General features: G+C 33.7%; 2 protein-coding genes across 5 annotated transcripts in view; both read left to right on the forward strand.

Moving 5' to 3' along the window:
* Positions 1 to 15,073, forward strand: part of LOC133635603 (twist-related protein-like) — a 44,737-nt gene extending 29,664 nt beyond the window's left edge. The window contains exons 1-2 of one of the 4 annotated variants that reach the window (XM_062028828.1): positions 3,435 to 4,140; positions 13,993 to 15,073. In XM_062028828.1, the coding sequence (XP_061884812.1) occupies positions 3,582 to 4,112 (531 nt within the window). In that variant the 5' untranslated portion in view covers positions 3,435 to 3,581 and the 3' untranslated portion in view covers positions 4,113 to 4,140; positions 13,993 to 15,073. Of the gene's footprint in view, positions 1 to 3,222; positions 3,315 to 3,434; positions 4,141 to 13,992 lie in introns of those variants that run through there. The other 3 variants (XR_009822086.1, XR_009822087.1, XR_009822085.1) reach the window with 3 other exon arrangements.
* On the forward strand, positions 3,582 to 4,112 carry LOC133636404 (twist-related protein-like). The gene has a single exon (XM_062030395.1). The coding sequence runs from the start codon at positions 3,582 to 3,584 to the stop codon at positions 4,110 to 4,112; it is 531 nt and encodes a 176-aa protein (XP_061886379.1).
* Positions 15,074 to 17,500: the final 2,427 nt, after the last annotated feature.

Raw genomic sequence — 17,500 nt, forward strand, 5'->3', positions numbered from 1 at the left:
ATGACATGCACGTTACTACATTACATCATGTTTATATGACATGCATGTTAGTACATTAGATTACATCATGTTTATATGACATGCATGTTACTACATTACATTACATCATGTTTATATGACATGCATGTTACTACATTACATTACATCATGTTTATACGACATGCATGTTACTACATTACATTACATCATGTGTATATGACATGCATGTTACTACATTACATTACATCATGTTTATATGACATGCATGTTACTACATTACATTACATCATGTGTATATGACATGCATGTTACTACATTACATTACATCATGTTTATATGACATGCATGTTACTACATTACATTACATCATGTTTATATGACATGCATGTTACTACATTACATTACATCATGTGTATATGACATGCATGTTACTACATTACATTACATCATGTTTATATGACATGCATGTTACTACATTACATCATGTTTATATGACATGCATGTTATTACATTACATCATGTTTATATGACATGCATGTTATTACATTACATTACATCATGTTTATAGGACATGCATGTTATTACATTACATTACATCATGTTTATATGACATGCATGTTAGTACATTACATTTCATCATGGTTATATGACATGCATGTTAGTACATTACATTACATCATGTGTATATGACATGCATGTTACTACATTACATTACATCATGTTTATATGACATGCATGTTAGTACATTACATTACATCATGTGTATATGACATGCATGTTACTACATTACATTATGTTTATATGACGTGCATGTTACTACATTACATTACATCATCTGTATATGACATGCATGTTACTACATTACATTACATCATGTGTATATGACATGCATGTTAGTACATTACATTACATCATGTTTATATGACATGCATGTTACTACATTACATCATGTTTATATGACTTGCATGTTACTACATTACATTACATCATGTGTATATGACATGCATGTTACTACATTACATTACATCATGTGTATATGACATGCATGTTACTACATTACATTACATCATGTTTATATGACATGCATGTTACTACATTACATTACATCATGTTTATATGACATGCATGTTACTACATTACATTACATCATGTTTATACGACATGCATGTTACTACATTACATTACATCATGTTTATACGACATGCATGTTACTACATTACATTACATCATGTTTATATGACATGCATGTTACTACATTACATTATGTTTATATGACGTGCATGTTACTACATTACATTACATCATCTGTATATGACATGCATGTTACTACATTACATTACATCATGTTTATACGACATGCATGTTACTACATTACATTACATCATGTTTATATGACATGCATGTTACTACATTCCATTACATCATGTTTATACGACATGCATGTTACTACATTACATTACATCATGTTTATATGACATGCATGTTACTACATTACATTACATCATGTTTATACGACATGCATGTTACTACATTACATTACATCATGTTTATATGACATGCATGTTAGTACATTACATTACATCATGTTTATATGACATGCATGTTAGTACATTACATTACATCATGTTTATATGACATGCATGTTACTACATTACATTACTTCATGTGTATATGACATGCATGTTACTACATTACATTACATCATGTGTATATGACATGCATGTTACTACATTACATTACATCATGTTTATATGACATGCATGTTATTACATTACATCATGTGTATATGACATGCATGTTATTACATTACATTACATCATGTTTATATGACATGCATGTTATTATATTACATTACATCATGTTTATATGACATGCATGCTAGTACATTACATTACATCATGGTTATATGACATGCATGTTAGTACATTACATTACATCATGTTTATATGACATGCATGTTACTACATTACATTAAATCATGTTTATATGACATGCATGTTAGTACATTACATTACATCATGTTTATATGACATGCATGTTAGTACATTACATTACATCATGGTTATATGACATGCATGTTACTACATTACATTACATCATGTTTATATGACATGCACGTTACTACATTACATTACATCATGTGTATATGACATGCACGTTACTACATTACATCATGTTTATATGACATGCATGTTAGTACATTAGATTACATCATGTTTATATGACATGCATGTTACTACATTACATTACATCATGTTTATATGACATGCATGTTAGTACATTACATTACATCATGTTTATATGACATGCATGTTACTACATTACATCATGTTTATATGACATGCATGGTATTACATTACATTGCATCATGTTTATATGACATGCATGTTACTACATTACATTACATCATGTTTATATGACATGCATGTTACTACATTACATTACATCATGTTTATATGACATGCATGTTAGTACATTACATTACATCATGTTTATATGACATGCATGTTACTACATTACATTACATCATGTGTATATGACATTTATGTTACTACATTACATTACATCATGTGTATATGACATGCATGTTACTACATTACATCATGTTTATATGACATGCATGTTAGTACATTACATTACATCATGTTTATATGACATACATGTTACTACATTACATTACATCATGTTTATATGACATGCATGTTACTACATTACATTACATCAAGTTTATATGACATGCATGTTACTACATTACATTACATCATGTTTATATGACATACATGTTACTACATTACATTACATCATGTTTATATGACATGCATGTTACTACATTACATTACATCATGTTTATATGACATGCATGTTAGTACATTACATTACATCATGTTTATATGACATGCATGTTACTACATTACATCATGTTTATATGACATGCATGGTATTACATTACATTGCATCATGTTTATATGACTTGCATGTTACTACATTACATCATGTGTATATGACATGCATGTTACTACATTACATTACATCATGTTTATATGACATGCATGTTACTACATTACATTACATCATTTTTATTTGACATGCATGTTACATACTACATTACATTATTAGCTGACTTTTGCTAGTGTTTATTTATGACTTAGAATGCTTTAAAAAAAAAGAGAAAAATGTGCTGGTCTCGGCAAAATTCCCCCCAAAAGTGCAGTTCCCCTTTAAAGTTTGTTTGCTTACTTTCAGTTTGAACACTTGAAGTTAAATTCGAGAAGTATAACCCAAATATCAACAACACCCATTTTCCTATTTGTTGTGCCTGAGTTGCAACTCCTGTGCGTGATGTGAGGACCAAGCGATTCCTCGCAGAGGTTTTAAGTTACACGCTGTCCGCCAATCACAACACGCACCCCCCCCCCCCCCCCCCCCCCAAAAAAAAAGCCTGCATCCAAGAGCGCGTGGGCGGCACCTCCACGTCGGCGTTAAAAAGCCGCGCGCAGGCCGCACTTTCCCCTCACTTGTCACCTGGACTCCGCTGATGTTCTAACTAAGTTCGGGGGGGCAATTTTTGTTGTTTTGGGGGGGTGGGGGCAAGTTTGCGGACCATGCGGGAAGACGACGACTCCTCCCCGATGGACAGCGCGGGGAACAGCGAGGAGGAGGCCGAGCGGCAGCCGCCGAGGAGAGGCGCCAGGAAGCGGCGCGCGGCCGTGACGCGCAGGAGCGCGGACGACCCGGACGTGGCGGGAAAAAGGACGACGACGACGACGACGTGCGTGGGCGGGAGCGCGGGCAGCAGCCCGGCGCGCTCCGGGGACGACGCGCAGACGCAGCGCGTCATGGCCAACGTGCGCGAGCGCCAGCGCACGCAGTCGCTGAACGAGGCCTTCACGTCGCTGCGCGAGATCATCCCCACGCTGCCCTCCGACAAGCTCAGCAAGATCCAGACGCTCAAGCTGGCCGCGCGCTACATCGACTTCCTGTGCGAGGTGCTGCGGAGCGACGAGGCGGCGGCGGCGGCGGCGGCGGACGCGCGCGGCTCCGGCTGCGGCTACGTGGCGCACGAGCGCCTCAGCTACGCCTTCTCGGTGTGGAGGATGGGAGGATCCTGGTCCGTGTCCACCGCCTCCCACTAGTGGGGATGATCCGGATGGGGCGACAGAGGTGAGATGGACTCTCTTTATACTGTATTGATGCGCCTTTTACGCACGGCCACGTGACGCTAATGCTCTGATTCAGGGGTGTCCAAAGTGCGGCCCGGGGGCCATTTGCGGCCCGCAGCTAATTGTTTATTGGCCCGCCACACATTCTGGAAACGCCATTGCAAAAATTAAAACATTTTAAAAAAAGTGGAATGAGGTGACATCTAACTAGAAAAAGTTGCAATGTTGACACAAAGCTGCCATGCAGGCTTTCTTTTTTCTTTTATTGCCATTGCTCCAAAAAAAAAAAAAAAAAATCAATAATAATTAGGGATGTCCCTAATGCGTTAAAATGTAATATCGGAAATTATCGGTATCGGTTTTCTTATTATCTGTATCGTTTTTTTATTAAATCAACATAAAAAACACAAGATACACTTACAATTAGTGCACCAACCCAAAAAACCTCCCTCCCCCCATTTCTTTTTGTTATCAATATTCTGGTTCCTACATTATATATCAATATATATCAATACAGTCTGCAAGGGATACAGTCCATAAGCACACATGATTGTGCGTGCTGCTGCTCCACTAATAGTAATAACCTTTAACAGTTAATTTTACTCATTTTCATTCATTACTAGTTTCTATGTAACTGTTTTTATATTGTTTTACTTTCTTTTTTATTCAAGAATTTTTCTTAAATTTAGTTATCTTATTTTATTATTATTTTTTAAAAGTACCTTATCTTCACCATACCTGGTTGTCCAAATTAGGCATAATAATGTATTAATTCCACGACTGCATATATCAGTTGATATCGGTATCGGTTGATATCGGTATCGGTAATTAAAGAGTTGGACAATATCGGATATCGGCAAAAAGCCATTATCGGACATCCCTAATAATAATGAATTATTGACATCTTCAAGGCTAAAATTATTTCAAATATTTCACTTTAAATTGTTTTATGTGGGAAAATATTGCATATATTGTGTGGTTGCCATACAAAAACATCCACGTTTTATTTGACAGAAGAGCATAAAACAAACAAAATAATAGTTCAAACGTAAAATGGACAGATATATCTGAAGTTGAGCTCGTAACTTAAGTGTTGAAAGTAAAAAAAAACTAATAAAAATTAAAGATGTCCGATAATATCGGCCTTCCGATATTATCGGCCGATATATGCGTTAAAATGTAATATTGGAAATTATCGGTATCAGTGTTTTTATTATCAGTATCGTTTTTTTTGTTGTTTTTTTAATTAAATCAACATAAAAAACACAATATACACTTACAATTAGTGCACCAACCCAAAAAACCTCCCTCCCCCCATTTCTTTCTGTTATTAATATTCTGGTTCCTACATTATATATCAATATATATCAATACAGTCTGCAAGGGATACAGTCCGTAAGCACACATGATTGTGCGTGCTGCTGCTCCACTAATAGTACTAACCTTTAACAGTTAATTTTACTAATTTTCATTAATTACTAGTTTCTATGTAACTGTTTTTATATTGTTGTACTTTCTTTTTTATTCAAGAAAATGTTTTTAATTTATTTATCTTATTTTATTAATTAAAAAAAAAAAGGACCTTATCTTCACCATACCTGGTTGTCCAAATTAGGCATAATAATGTGTTGATTCCACAACTGTATATATCAGTATCGGTATCGGTTGATATCGGTATCGGTAATTAAAGAGTTGGACAATATCAGATATCGGCAAAAAGCCATTATCGGACATCCCTAATTAAAACCTATTTGTTTTTTTAAACTTTATATCAACCTGAAGTTGATATACTGTACATATTTACTGTAAGCATTATATAAATAAATAAAAATAACAATTTGACTTGTTTTGAACATTTTAATGACTTAGACCCTTTATGGTCCCCGGGAGCCTTAAAGGTAAAAAAACAAACAAAATCCATATATTTTGTTATGGTTTGAAAATTAAAAATATCAAAATGGCCCCCGCATGCTTTAATTTTTCCGTGTTCGGCCCTCAGTGGAAAAAGTTTGGACACCCCTGCTCTAATTGATTGATTGATTGATTAAAACTTGTATTAGTAGATTGCACAGTACAGTACATATTCCGTACAATTGACCACTAAATGGTAACATCCCAATAAGTTTTTCAACTTGTTTAAGTCGGGGTCCACGTTAATCAATTCATGGTAATTCTCCTTTATTTCAGTGTTCAAGGACCGGTACCGGTCCGTGACGCATTAACTACCAGAAACATTCATTAAATTATAAACTACCGCATTTTCTCCGACTTAACTTTTATTTTATTTGACTTCATCAGTATCGCGCTTCATAAAAAACTAAACGGTTTTATATAGATGGGTAGGTCGTGAGTTCGAACCCCGGCCGAGTCATACCATAGACTATAAAAATGGGAGCCATTACCTCCCTGCTTGGCACTCAGCATCAAGGGTTGGAATTGGGGGTTAAATCACCATAAATGATTCCCGGGCGTGGCCACTGCTGCTGCTCACTGCTCCCCTCACCTCCCAGGGGGTGATCAAGGGTGATGGTTGTGTGTGTGACAATCATTGGTACTTTAACTTTCAACCTTAACTCAAAAAGTTGAGTTATGATAAGTTAATGTTGGGTTATTCCCCAACCAAACTGAATTATTTAACCCAAAATTGAGTAAATAATGTTAATGAGATGAATCCACGCCTTCTGCCCATGTGCAGCTGGGATAGGTTCCGGCACCCCCTGCGATGCCAAAAGGGACAAGCGGTAGAAAATGGATGAAAGGAAGTAGCAGAACTAATGCACACTAAAAAAATGTTGGGTTTTAACCCAATTTTAACCCAACTGCCGGTTCAGAAAAGGACAAACCCCATATTTGAGTTATTTTAACCCAACATTTTGGGTTGATTTTTTCAACCCACACCTTTAGCATTTAATTTTTTAACCAAAAAAGTTGAGTTATGATAAGTTAATGTTGGGTTATTCCCAACCAAACTATCAGGTTGAATTATTTAACCCAAAAGTTGAGTTATGCTAACTCAATGTTGGGTGATTGTAAATAACGTTAATCCGTAATAAAACTCCCCTCAAGAAAAAAGTGACTTTTTAATCAAATGTAAAAAAGCTTTTTAACCCAAAATGAGTTTACTTGTTGAAAAACAACCCAAAAATGGTTCAGCATTTTGAAAACCCAGAAATTGACTTAAACTAATACCCTAACCCCAAAAATGGATTGCTGGAACCCCTCATTGGAGTTATTTTAACTCAACATTTTGGGTTGATTTTTTCAACCCACACCTTTAGCATTGAAATTTTTAACCAAAAAAGTTGATTTATGATAAGTTAATGTTGGGTTATTCCCAACCAAACTATCGGGTTGAATTATTTAACCCAAAAGTTGAGTTATGCTAACTCAATGTCGGGTGATTGTAAATAACGTTAATGAGATTAATCCGTAATAAAACTCCCCTCAAGAAAAAAGTGACTTTTTAATCAAATGCAAAATTACCCCAAAATGCGTTTACTTGTTGAAAAACAACCCAAAAATGGTTCAGCATTTTGAAAACCCAGAAATGGACTTAAACTAATACCCTAACCCCAAAAATGGATTGCTGGAACCCCTCATTGGAGTTATTTTAACTCAACATTTTGGGTTGATTTTTTTCAACCCAACTTTTGCGTTGAATTATTTCATAATTGTTATTTATACCTACTCAGTGGCCTAGTGGTTAGAGTGTCCGCCCTGAGATGGGTAGGTTGTGAGTTCAAACCCCGGCCGAGTCATACCAAAGACTATAAAATTGGGAGCCTTTACCTCCCTGCTTGGCACTCAGCATCAAGGGTTGGAATTGGGGGTTAAATCAGCAAAAAATGATTCCCGGGCGCGGCCACCGCTGCTGCTCACTGCTCCCCTCACCTCCCAGGGAGGTGATCAAGGGTAATGGGTCAAATGCAGAGAATAATTTCACCACACCTAGTGTGTGTGTGTGTGTGTGTGTGAGACAATCATTGCTACTTTAACTTGAACTTTACTGTGCTTCTGGTTCAATTTATTATTATTAGTTTTAGTTTATTGAATTTGCATTTTCAGTATTAAGCGGTTCCAGTCGATCAAAAACGCTTAGTTCAAATATGGTTAATTTTTTTTTTTTTTTTTAATATTTCCTCTTACGGACTGAAAACGATGTTAAATGTATTTTTTGTTGTAATTTGATCTATATTTCTTTGTTTTGTGTTCTGTAATTATTATGCGGAGGTGTACTTATCACACTGTTACAGACCATTGATAATATACATAGTGTGGAGTGGGGGGGGGAGTCGCTTTATATTGGATTTAATCACATGATGCTAATGCTAATGTTTACATTGGAAATACCCCGAATCTCCTTTATTTGACTTTATCAGTATCATGCTTACCATTCATGATTACCATGAATTGATTCATGTGGACCCCGACTTAAACAAGTTGAAAAACTTATTGGGGTGTTACCATTTAGTGGTCAATTGTACGGAATATGTACTGTACTGTGCAATCTACTAATACAAGTTTCAATCAATCAAAAAGCTTCATAAAAAACTAAAATGTTTTTACACTGTGCTTCTGGTTTAATGTTGCTGATCAATTTCAATTCATTATTATTATTTTTAGTTTATTGAATTTACACTTTCAGTATCAAGCGGTTCCAGTCGATCAAAAACGCTTAGTTAAAATATGGTTAATTATTTATTTATTTATTTGTATATAATTTCTGTTATGGACTAAAAATGATGTTGTTAAATGTATTTTTTGTTGTAATTTGATCTATATATCTTTTTGTGTTCTGTAATTATTATGCGGAAGTGTACTTATCACACTGTTACAGACCATTGATCATTTTGATAGTTTGAAGTGGAGTTCCAGTCGATCAAAAACGCTTAGTTAAAATAAGGCTTTATTATTATTTTATTTTTTTTTTAAAAATATTTTCTGTTACAGACTAAAAACGATGTTAATAAATTTAAAAATATTTCTTGTAACGGACTAAAAACCATGTTAATGTGTTTTTTGTTGTAATTTGATCTATATTTCTTTGTTTTGTGTTCTGTATTGTTATGCGGAGGTGTACTTATCACACTGTTACAGACCATTGATAATATACATAGTGTGGAGTGGAGTTCCAGTCGATCAAAAACGCTTAGTTAAAATAAGGCTTTATTATTTATTTATATTTTTTTATATTTTCTGTTACAGACTAAAAACAATGTTAATAAATGTATTTTTTGTTGGAATTTAATCTATATTTTTTTGTTTTGTGTTCTGTAATTATTATGCGGAGGTGTACTTATCACACTGTTACAGACCATTGATAATATTCATAGTGTGGAGTGGAGTTCCAGTCGATCAAAAACGCTTAGTTAAAATAAGGCTTTATTATTTATTTATATTTTTTTTATATTTTCTGTTACAGACTAATAACGATGTTAATGAATGTATTAAAATAATAATAAAAACGTATTTAATGATGTTAATAAATGTATTAAAATAATAATAAAAACGTATTTTTTGTTGTAATTTGATCCATATTTATTTGTTTTGTGTTCTGTAATTATTATGCGGAGGTGTACTTATCACACTGTTACAGACCATTGATGATATACATAGTGTGGAGTGGAGTTCCAGTCGATCAAAAACGCTTAGTTAAAATAAGGCTTTATTATTTATTTATACTTTTTTTATATTTTCTGTTACAGACTAAAAACGATGTTAATAAATGTATTAAAATAATAATAAAAACGTATTTAACGATGTTAATAAATGTATTAAAATATTAATAAAAACGTATTTTTTGTTGTAATTTGATCTATATTTATTTGTTTTGTGTTCTGTAATTATTATGCGGAGGTGTACTTATCACACTGTTACAGACCATTGATCATTTTGATAGTTTGAAGTGGAGTTCCAGTCGATCAAAAACACTTAGTTAAAATAAGGCTTTATTATTATTTAAATTTTTTTAATATTTCCTATTACGGACTAAAAACGATGTTAATAAATGTATTTTTTGTTGTAAATTGATCTAAATTTCTTTGTTTTGTGTTCTGTAATTATTATGCGGAGGTGTACTTATCACACTGTTACAGACCATTGATCATTTTGATAGTTTGAAGTGGAGTTCCAGTCGATCAAAAACGCTTAATTAAAATAAGGCTTTATTATTATTATTTTTTTTTATTAAATATTTTCTGTTACAGACTAAAAACGATGTTAATAAATTTAAAAATATTTCTTGTAACAGACTAAAAACCATGTTATTGTGTTTTTTGTTGTAATTTGATCTATATTTCTTTTTTTTGTGTTCTGTAATTATTATGCAGAGGTGTACTTATCACACTGTTACAGACCATTGATAATATTCATAGTGTGGAGTGGAGTTCCAGTCGATCAAAAACGCTTAGTTAAAATAAGGGTTTATTATTTATTTATATTTTTTTATATTTTCTGTTACAGACTAAAAACGATGTTAATAAATGTATTAAAAATAATAATAAAAACGTATATAATGATGTTAATAAATGTATTAAAATAATAATAAAAACGTATTTTTTGTTGTAATTTGATCTATATTTTTTTGTTTTGTGTTCTGTAATTATTATGCGGAGGTGTACTTATCACACTGTTACAGACCATTGATAATATTCATAGTGTGGAGTGGAGTTCCAGTCGATCAAAAACGCTTAGTTAAAATAAGGCTTTATTATTTATTTATACTTTTTTTATATTTTCTGTTACAGACTAAAAACGATGTTAATAAATGTATTAAAATAATAATAAAAACGTATTTAACGATGTTAATAAATGTATTAAAATATTAATAAAAACGTATTTTTTGTTGTAATTTGATCTATATTTATTTGTTTTGTGTTCTGTAATTATTATGCGGAGGTGTACTTATCACACTGTTACAGACCATTGATCATTTTGATAGTTTGAAGTGGAGTTCCAGTCGATCAAAAACACTTAGTTAAAATAAGGCTTTATTATTATTTAAATTTTTTTAATATTTCCTATTACGGACTAAAAACGATGTTAATAAATGTATTTTTTGTTGTAAATTGATCTAAATTTCTTTGTTTTGTGTTCTGTAATTATTATGCGGAGGTGTACTTATCACACTGTTACAGACCATTGATCATTTTGATAGTTTGAAGTGGAGTTCCAGTCGATCAAAAACGCTTAATTAAAATAAGGCTTTATTATTTTTTTTTTTTTTTATTAAATATTTTCTGTTACAGACTAAAAACGATGTTAATAAATTTAAAAATATTTCTTGTAACAGACTAAAAACCATGTTATTGTGTTTTTTGTTGTAATTTGATCTATATTTCTTTTTTTTGTGTTCTGTAATTATTATGCAGAGGTGTACTTATCACACTGTTACAGACCATTGATAATATTCATAGTGTGGAGTGGAGTTCCAGTCGATCAAAAACGCTTAGTTAAAATAAGGGTTTATTATTTATTTATATTTTTTTATATTTTCTGTTACAGACTAAAAACGATGTTAATAAATGTATTAAAAATAATAATAAAAACGTATATAATGATGTTAATAAATGTATTAAAATAATAATAAAAACGTATTTTTTGTTGTAATTTGATCTATATTTTTTTGTTTTGTGTTCTGTAATTATTATGCGGAGGTGTACTTATCACACTGTTACAGACCATTGATGATATACATAGTGTGGAGTGGAGTTCCAGTCGATCAAAAACGCTTAGTTAAAATAAGGCTTTATTATTTATTTATATTTCTTTATATTTTCTGTTACAGACTAAAAACGATGTTAATAAATTTATTAAAATAATAATAAAAACGTATATAATGATGTTAATAAATGTATTAAAATAATAATAAAAACGTATTTTTTGTTGTAATTTGATCTATATTTGTTTTGTGTTCTGTAATTATTATGCGGAGGTGTACTTATCACACTGTTACAGACCATTGATCATTTTGATAGTTTGAAGTGGAGTTCCAGTCGATCAAAAACGCTTAGTTAAAATAAGGCTTTATTATTATTTAATTTTTTTAAATATTTCCTATTACGGACTAAAAACGATGTTAATAAATGTATTTTTTGTTGTAAATTGATCTAAATTTCTTTGTTTTGTGTTCTGTAATTATTATGCGGAGGTGTACTTATCACACTGTTACAGACCATTGATCATTTTGATAGTTTGAAGTGGAGTTCCAGTCGATCAAAAACGCTTAGTTAAAATAAGGTTTTATTATTTTTATTTTTTATAATATTCTCTGTTACAGACTAAAAACGATGTTAATAAATGTATTTTTTGTTGTAAATTGATCTAAATTTCTTTTTGTGTTCTGTAATTATGCGGAGGTGTACTTATCACACTGTTACAGACCATTGATCATTTTGATAGTTTGAAGTGGAGTTCCAGTCGATCAAAAACGCTTAGTTAAAATAAGGCTTTATTATTTTTATTTTTTTTAAAAATATATTTTGTTACAGACTAAAAACGATGTTAATAAATTTAAAAATATTTCTTGTAACGGACTAAAAACCATGTTATTGTGTTTTTTGTTGTAATTTGATCTATATTTATTTGTTTTGTGTTCTGTAATTATTATGCTGAGGTGTACTTATCACACTGTTACAGACCATTGATGATATTCATAGTGTGGAGTGGAGTTACAGTCGATCAAAAACGCTTAGTTAAAATAAGGCTTTATTATTATTATTATTATTTTAATATTTTCTGTTAAAGACTAAAAACAATGTTAATAAATGTATTAAAATAATAATAAAAACGTATTTAATGATGTTAATAAATGTATTAAAATATTAATAAAAACATATTTTTTGTTGTAATTTGATCTATATTTCTTTTTGTGTTCTGTAATTATTATGCGGAGGTGTACTTATCACACTGTTACAGACCATTGATAATATTCATAGTGTGGAGTGGAGTTCCAGTCGATCAAAAACGCTTAGTTAAAATAAGGCTTTATTATTTATTTATATTTTTTTTTATATTTTCTGTTACAGACTAAAAACGATGTTAATAAATGTATTAAAATAATAATAAAAACGTATTTAATGATGTTAATAAATGTATTAAAATAATAATAAAAACGTATTTTTTGTTGTAATTTGATCCATATTTATTTGTTTTGTGTTCTGTAATTATTATGCGGAGGTGTACTTATCACACTGTTACAGACCATTGATAATATTCATAGAGTGGAGTTCCAGTCGATCAAAAATGCTTAGTTAAAATAAGGCTTTATTATTATTTATTAATTTTTTTTTATATATATTTTCTGTTACAGACTAAAAACGATGTTAATAAATGTATTAAAATAATAATAAAAACTTATTTAACGATGTTAATAAATGTATTAAAATATTAATAAAAACGTATTTTTTGTTGTAATTTGATCTATATTTCTTTTTGTGTTCTGTAATTATTATGCGGAGGTGTACTTATCACACTGTTACAGACCATTGATCATTTTCATAGTTTAAAGTGGCGTTCCAGTCGATCAAAAACGCTCAGTTAAAATAAGGCTTTATTATTATTATTATTTTATTTTTTTAATATTTTCTGTTACAGGCTAAAAAAGATGTTGTTAAATGTATTTTTTGTTGCAAATTGATCTAAATTTCTTTGTTTTGTGTTCTGTAATTATTATGCGGAGGTGTACTTATCACACTGTTACAGACCATTGATAATATTCATAGTGTGGAGCGGGGGGGATGTGCGAAATGTTTTCTTCTTCCTTCAAAATAATTGCAAAGCCCTGCTCAAAGTACAGTAAAAAAACACTTTTTATGGCATATTTCCATCCCAATAACGGCCATTTGTCCCACAGAGTCGGACAGCAAGTGCAGCTGCCGGGAGGACATGTGCCGTATTTCCCCTCACGCTTGCAAGGGAGCACTTACAGGACCAGACGGATATGAAGAAAGACCGCTATGAATGTTCGGAGGAGGGAGAAAAAACACCCCAAAAAATGCCTCTCACATTCCTGGAGACAATGTTTCACAGCAAATGGACTATTTATTTTTCTACTGGTGCCAAACCCAAAAGAGCTATTTATTTTGGGGTATCACGAGATAGCCTTGTAAATATTTGCTACAATAAACAAATGAAAGTATCCTTTTTTTGGGGGGTTTTTAGTGTTCATTGGATTGTTCCTGGGGAATGATCATGGCAACAAAGTTAATCAAGAGAGTTTATTGACTTTTGTCGCACCCCCCTGTGGTGCACCCGAAAGAAAACAGCTCATACCTTGGGATTAATTCCGCAGTGTTTTCTTGCACGCGGGGATCTGGGAAGGCCGTAATTAGCTGCCGGGGAGTTTGAAAAGTGCGGAGCGGTTTGGAAGCATGCGTGATGGTCCCAGGTGGCCTCCCGTAAGTCACGGGTCGAGCAGAAGAAGAAGACTCCTTGCAGGTGCGGTCACGGATAAAAGGGGTTTGGACACGGGTCAGGATGCCAACTGGACTGCCATTTGTACACCTGGTTCTAGACTACAAACCCCGAAACCAGTGAAGTTGTCACGTTGTGTAAATGGTCAATAATACGAAGACTTTTGCAAATTATTTTCAAATATATTCAGTTGAATAGACTGCAAAGACAAGATACTTTATTTCCTTGAATTGCCGCCGGGAATATAGTACTCGCCTGCCTAGAATTACAGCCGGGTCAAACTCGTTTCGCAAAATAATTAGCGCATGCTTGGCACTTCCGCCGGGTCAAATATGAGTCATTAAATGACTTCCGCCTCCTGGTGGTAGAGGGCGCTAGTGATCCTTCTTGCGACTGCTGGTACTGCAGAAGACCGGTGCTGCAGAAGAAGACAACAAGCAGCAAGAGTGAGCAGCCATTGTTTGCATGCACTTTTACCATGGAGGATTACATATCTAAAATAAAACCGTTTTCTAAACTGGACTTTCAATGGAAGCAGGAGGTAATAATTAAAGGAAGATCTCCATCGAGACAGAGAGACTTTTAAAACTGAAAAAAGATAAGGAAGACTTCTATAGGAGCTGCGCATGGACTCATTTATACCTAAAGGTAAGACCATAATAACGTTTTTTTTTTTTATTAAATGTGATTTTCATGATAAGGTAAGCGCCGGAGTGAGAAGAGGTTTTAAAATAATTAGCGCGTGCTTGCCAATCCCGCATGCTTTTGGTAAACGCAGGAGTGAGAAGAGGAGGTTTTAAATTAATTAGCGCCCCGGCGGCTATTCAAGGAAATACGGTATTTAACGTTCACACTGAGAAACTTCATTTTTTTGTGCAAATAATCATTAACTTAGAATTTAATGGCAGCAACACATTGCAAAAAAGGCCTTTTTACTAGGGATGTCCGATAATGGCTTTTTGCCGATATGCCGATATTGTCCAACTCTTTAATTACCGATACCGATATCAACCGATATATACAGTCGTGGAATTAACACATTATTATGCCTAATTTGGACAACCAGGTATGGTGAAGATAAGGTACTTTTTAAAAAAATGAATCAAATAAAATAAGATAAATAAATTAAAAACATTTTCTTGAATAAAAAAGAAAGTAAAACAATATAAAAACAGTTACATAGAAACTAGTAATTAATGAAAATTTGTAAAATTAACTGTTAAAGGTTAGTACTATTAGTGGAGCAGCAGCACGCACAATCATGTGTGCTTACGGACTGTATCCCTTGCAGACTGTATTGATATATATTGATATATAATGTAGGAACCAGAATATTGATAACAGAAAGAAATGGGGGGAGGGAGGTTTTTTGGGTTGGTGCACTAATTGTAAGTGTATCTTGTGTTTTTTATGTGGATTTAATAAAAAAAAAAAAAAAAAAAAAAAACGATACTGATAATAAAAAAAACGATACCGATAAGTTCCGATATTACATTTTAACGCATTTATCGGCCGATAATATCGGCAGACCGATATTATCGGACATCTCTACTTTTTACCACTGTGTTACATGGCCTTTCCTTTTAACAACACTCAGTAAAGGTTCGGGAACTGAGGAGACACATTTTTGAAGTGGAATTCTTTCCCATTCTTGCTTGATGTACAGCTTAAGTTGTTCAACAGTCCGGGGGTCTCCCTTGTGCTATTTTAGGCTTCATAATGCGCCACACATTTTCAATGGGAGACAGGTCTGGACTACAGGCAGGCCAGTCTAGTACCCGCACTCTTTTAAATGGTAAATGGGTCATACTTGTATAGCGCTTGTCTACCTTTTTTAAGGAACTCTAAGCGCTTTGACACTATTTCCACATTCACCCATTCACACACACATTCACACACTGATGGCGGGAGCTGCCATGCAAGGCGCTAACCACCACCCATCAGGAGCAAGGGTGAAGTGTCTTGCTCAAGGACACAACGGACGTGACTAGGATGGTAGAAGGTGGGGATTGAACCAGTAACCCTCAGATTGCTGGCACGGCCACTCTCCCAACTTCACCACGCCGTCCCCAACTACGAAGCCACGCTGTTGTAACACGTGGCTCGCTGAAATAAGCAGGGGCGTCCATGATGACGTTGCTTGGATGGCAACATATGTTGCTCCAAAACCTGTATGTACCTTTCAGCATTAATGGTGCCTTCACAGATGTGTAAGTTACCCATGTCTTGGGCACTAATACACCCCCATACCATCACACATGCTGCCTTTTACACTTTGCGTCTAGAACAATCCAAATAGTTATTTTCCTCTTTGGTCCGGAGGACACAACGTCCACAGTTTCCAAAAACAATTTGAAATGTGGACTCGTCAGACCACAGAACACTTTTCCACTTTGCCTCAGTCCATCTTAGTTGAGCTCGGGCCCAGCGAAACCGGCGGCGTTTCTGGGTGTTGTTGATAAATGTATTTCGCTTTGCATGGTAGAGTTTTAACTTGCACTTACAGAGTAAGTAGTTACTGACAGTGGTTTTCTGAAGTGTTCCTGAGCCCATGTGGTGATATCCTTTACACACTGATGTCGCTTTTTGATGCAGTACCGCCTGAGGGGTTGAAGGTCCATACGTGCAGTGATTTCTCCAGATTCTCTGAACCTTTTGATGATATTACGGAGCGTTGATGGTGAAATCCCTAAATTCCTTGCAATAGCTGCTTGAGAAATGTTGTTCTTAAACAATTTGCTCACGCATTTGTTGACAAAGTGGTGACCCTCGCCCCCGTCCTTGTTTGTGAACGACTGAGCATTGCATGGCAGCTGCTCTTATACCCAATCATGGCACCCACCTGTTCCCAATTAGCCCGTTCACCTGTGGCGTGTTCCAAATAAGTGTTTGATGAGCATTCCTCAACTTTATCAGTCTTTTTTGCCACTTGTGCCAGCTTTTTTGAA

Source organism: Entelurus aequoreus, linkage group LG20 (assembly GCF_033978785.1).
Source record: "Entelurus aequoreus isolate RoL-2023_Sb linkage group LG20, RoL_Eaeq_v1.1, whole genome shotgun sequence".
In the NCBI taxonomy this organism is placed as follows: domain Eukaryota; kingdom Metazoa; phylum Chordata; class Actinopteri; order Syngnathiformes; family Syngnathidae; genus Entelurus; species Entelurus aequoreus.

What these genes read in the sequence shown, in the direction of transcription:
- LOC133636404 (XM_062030395.1), top strand. Translation starts at nt 3,582, where the DNA reads ATGCGGGAAGACGACGACTCCTCCCCGATGGACAGCGCGGGGAACAGC.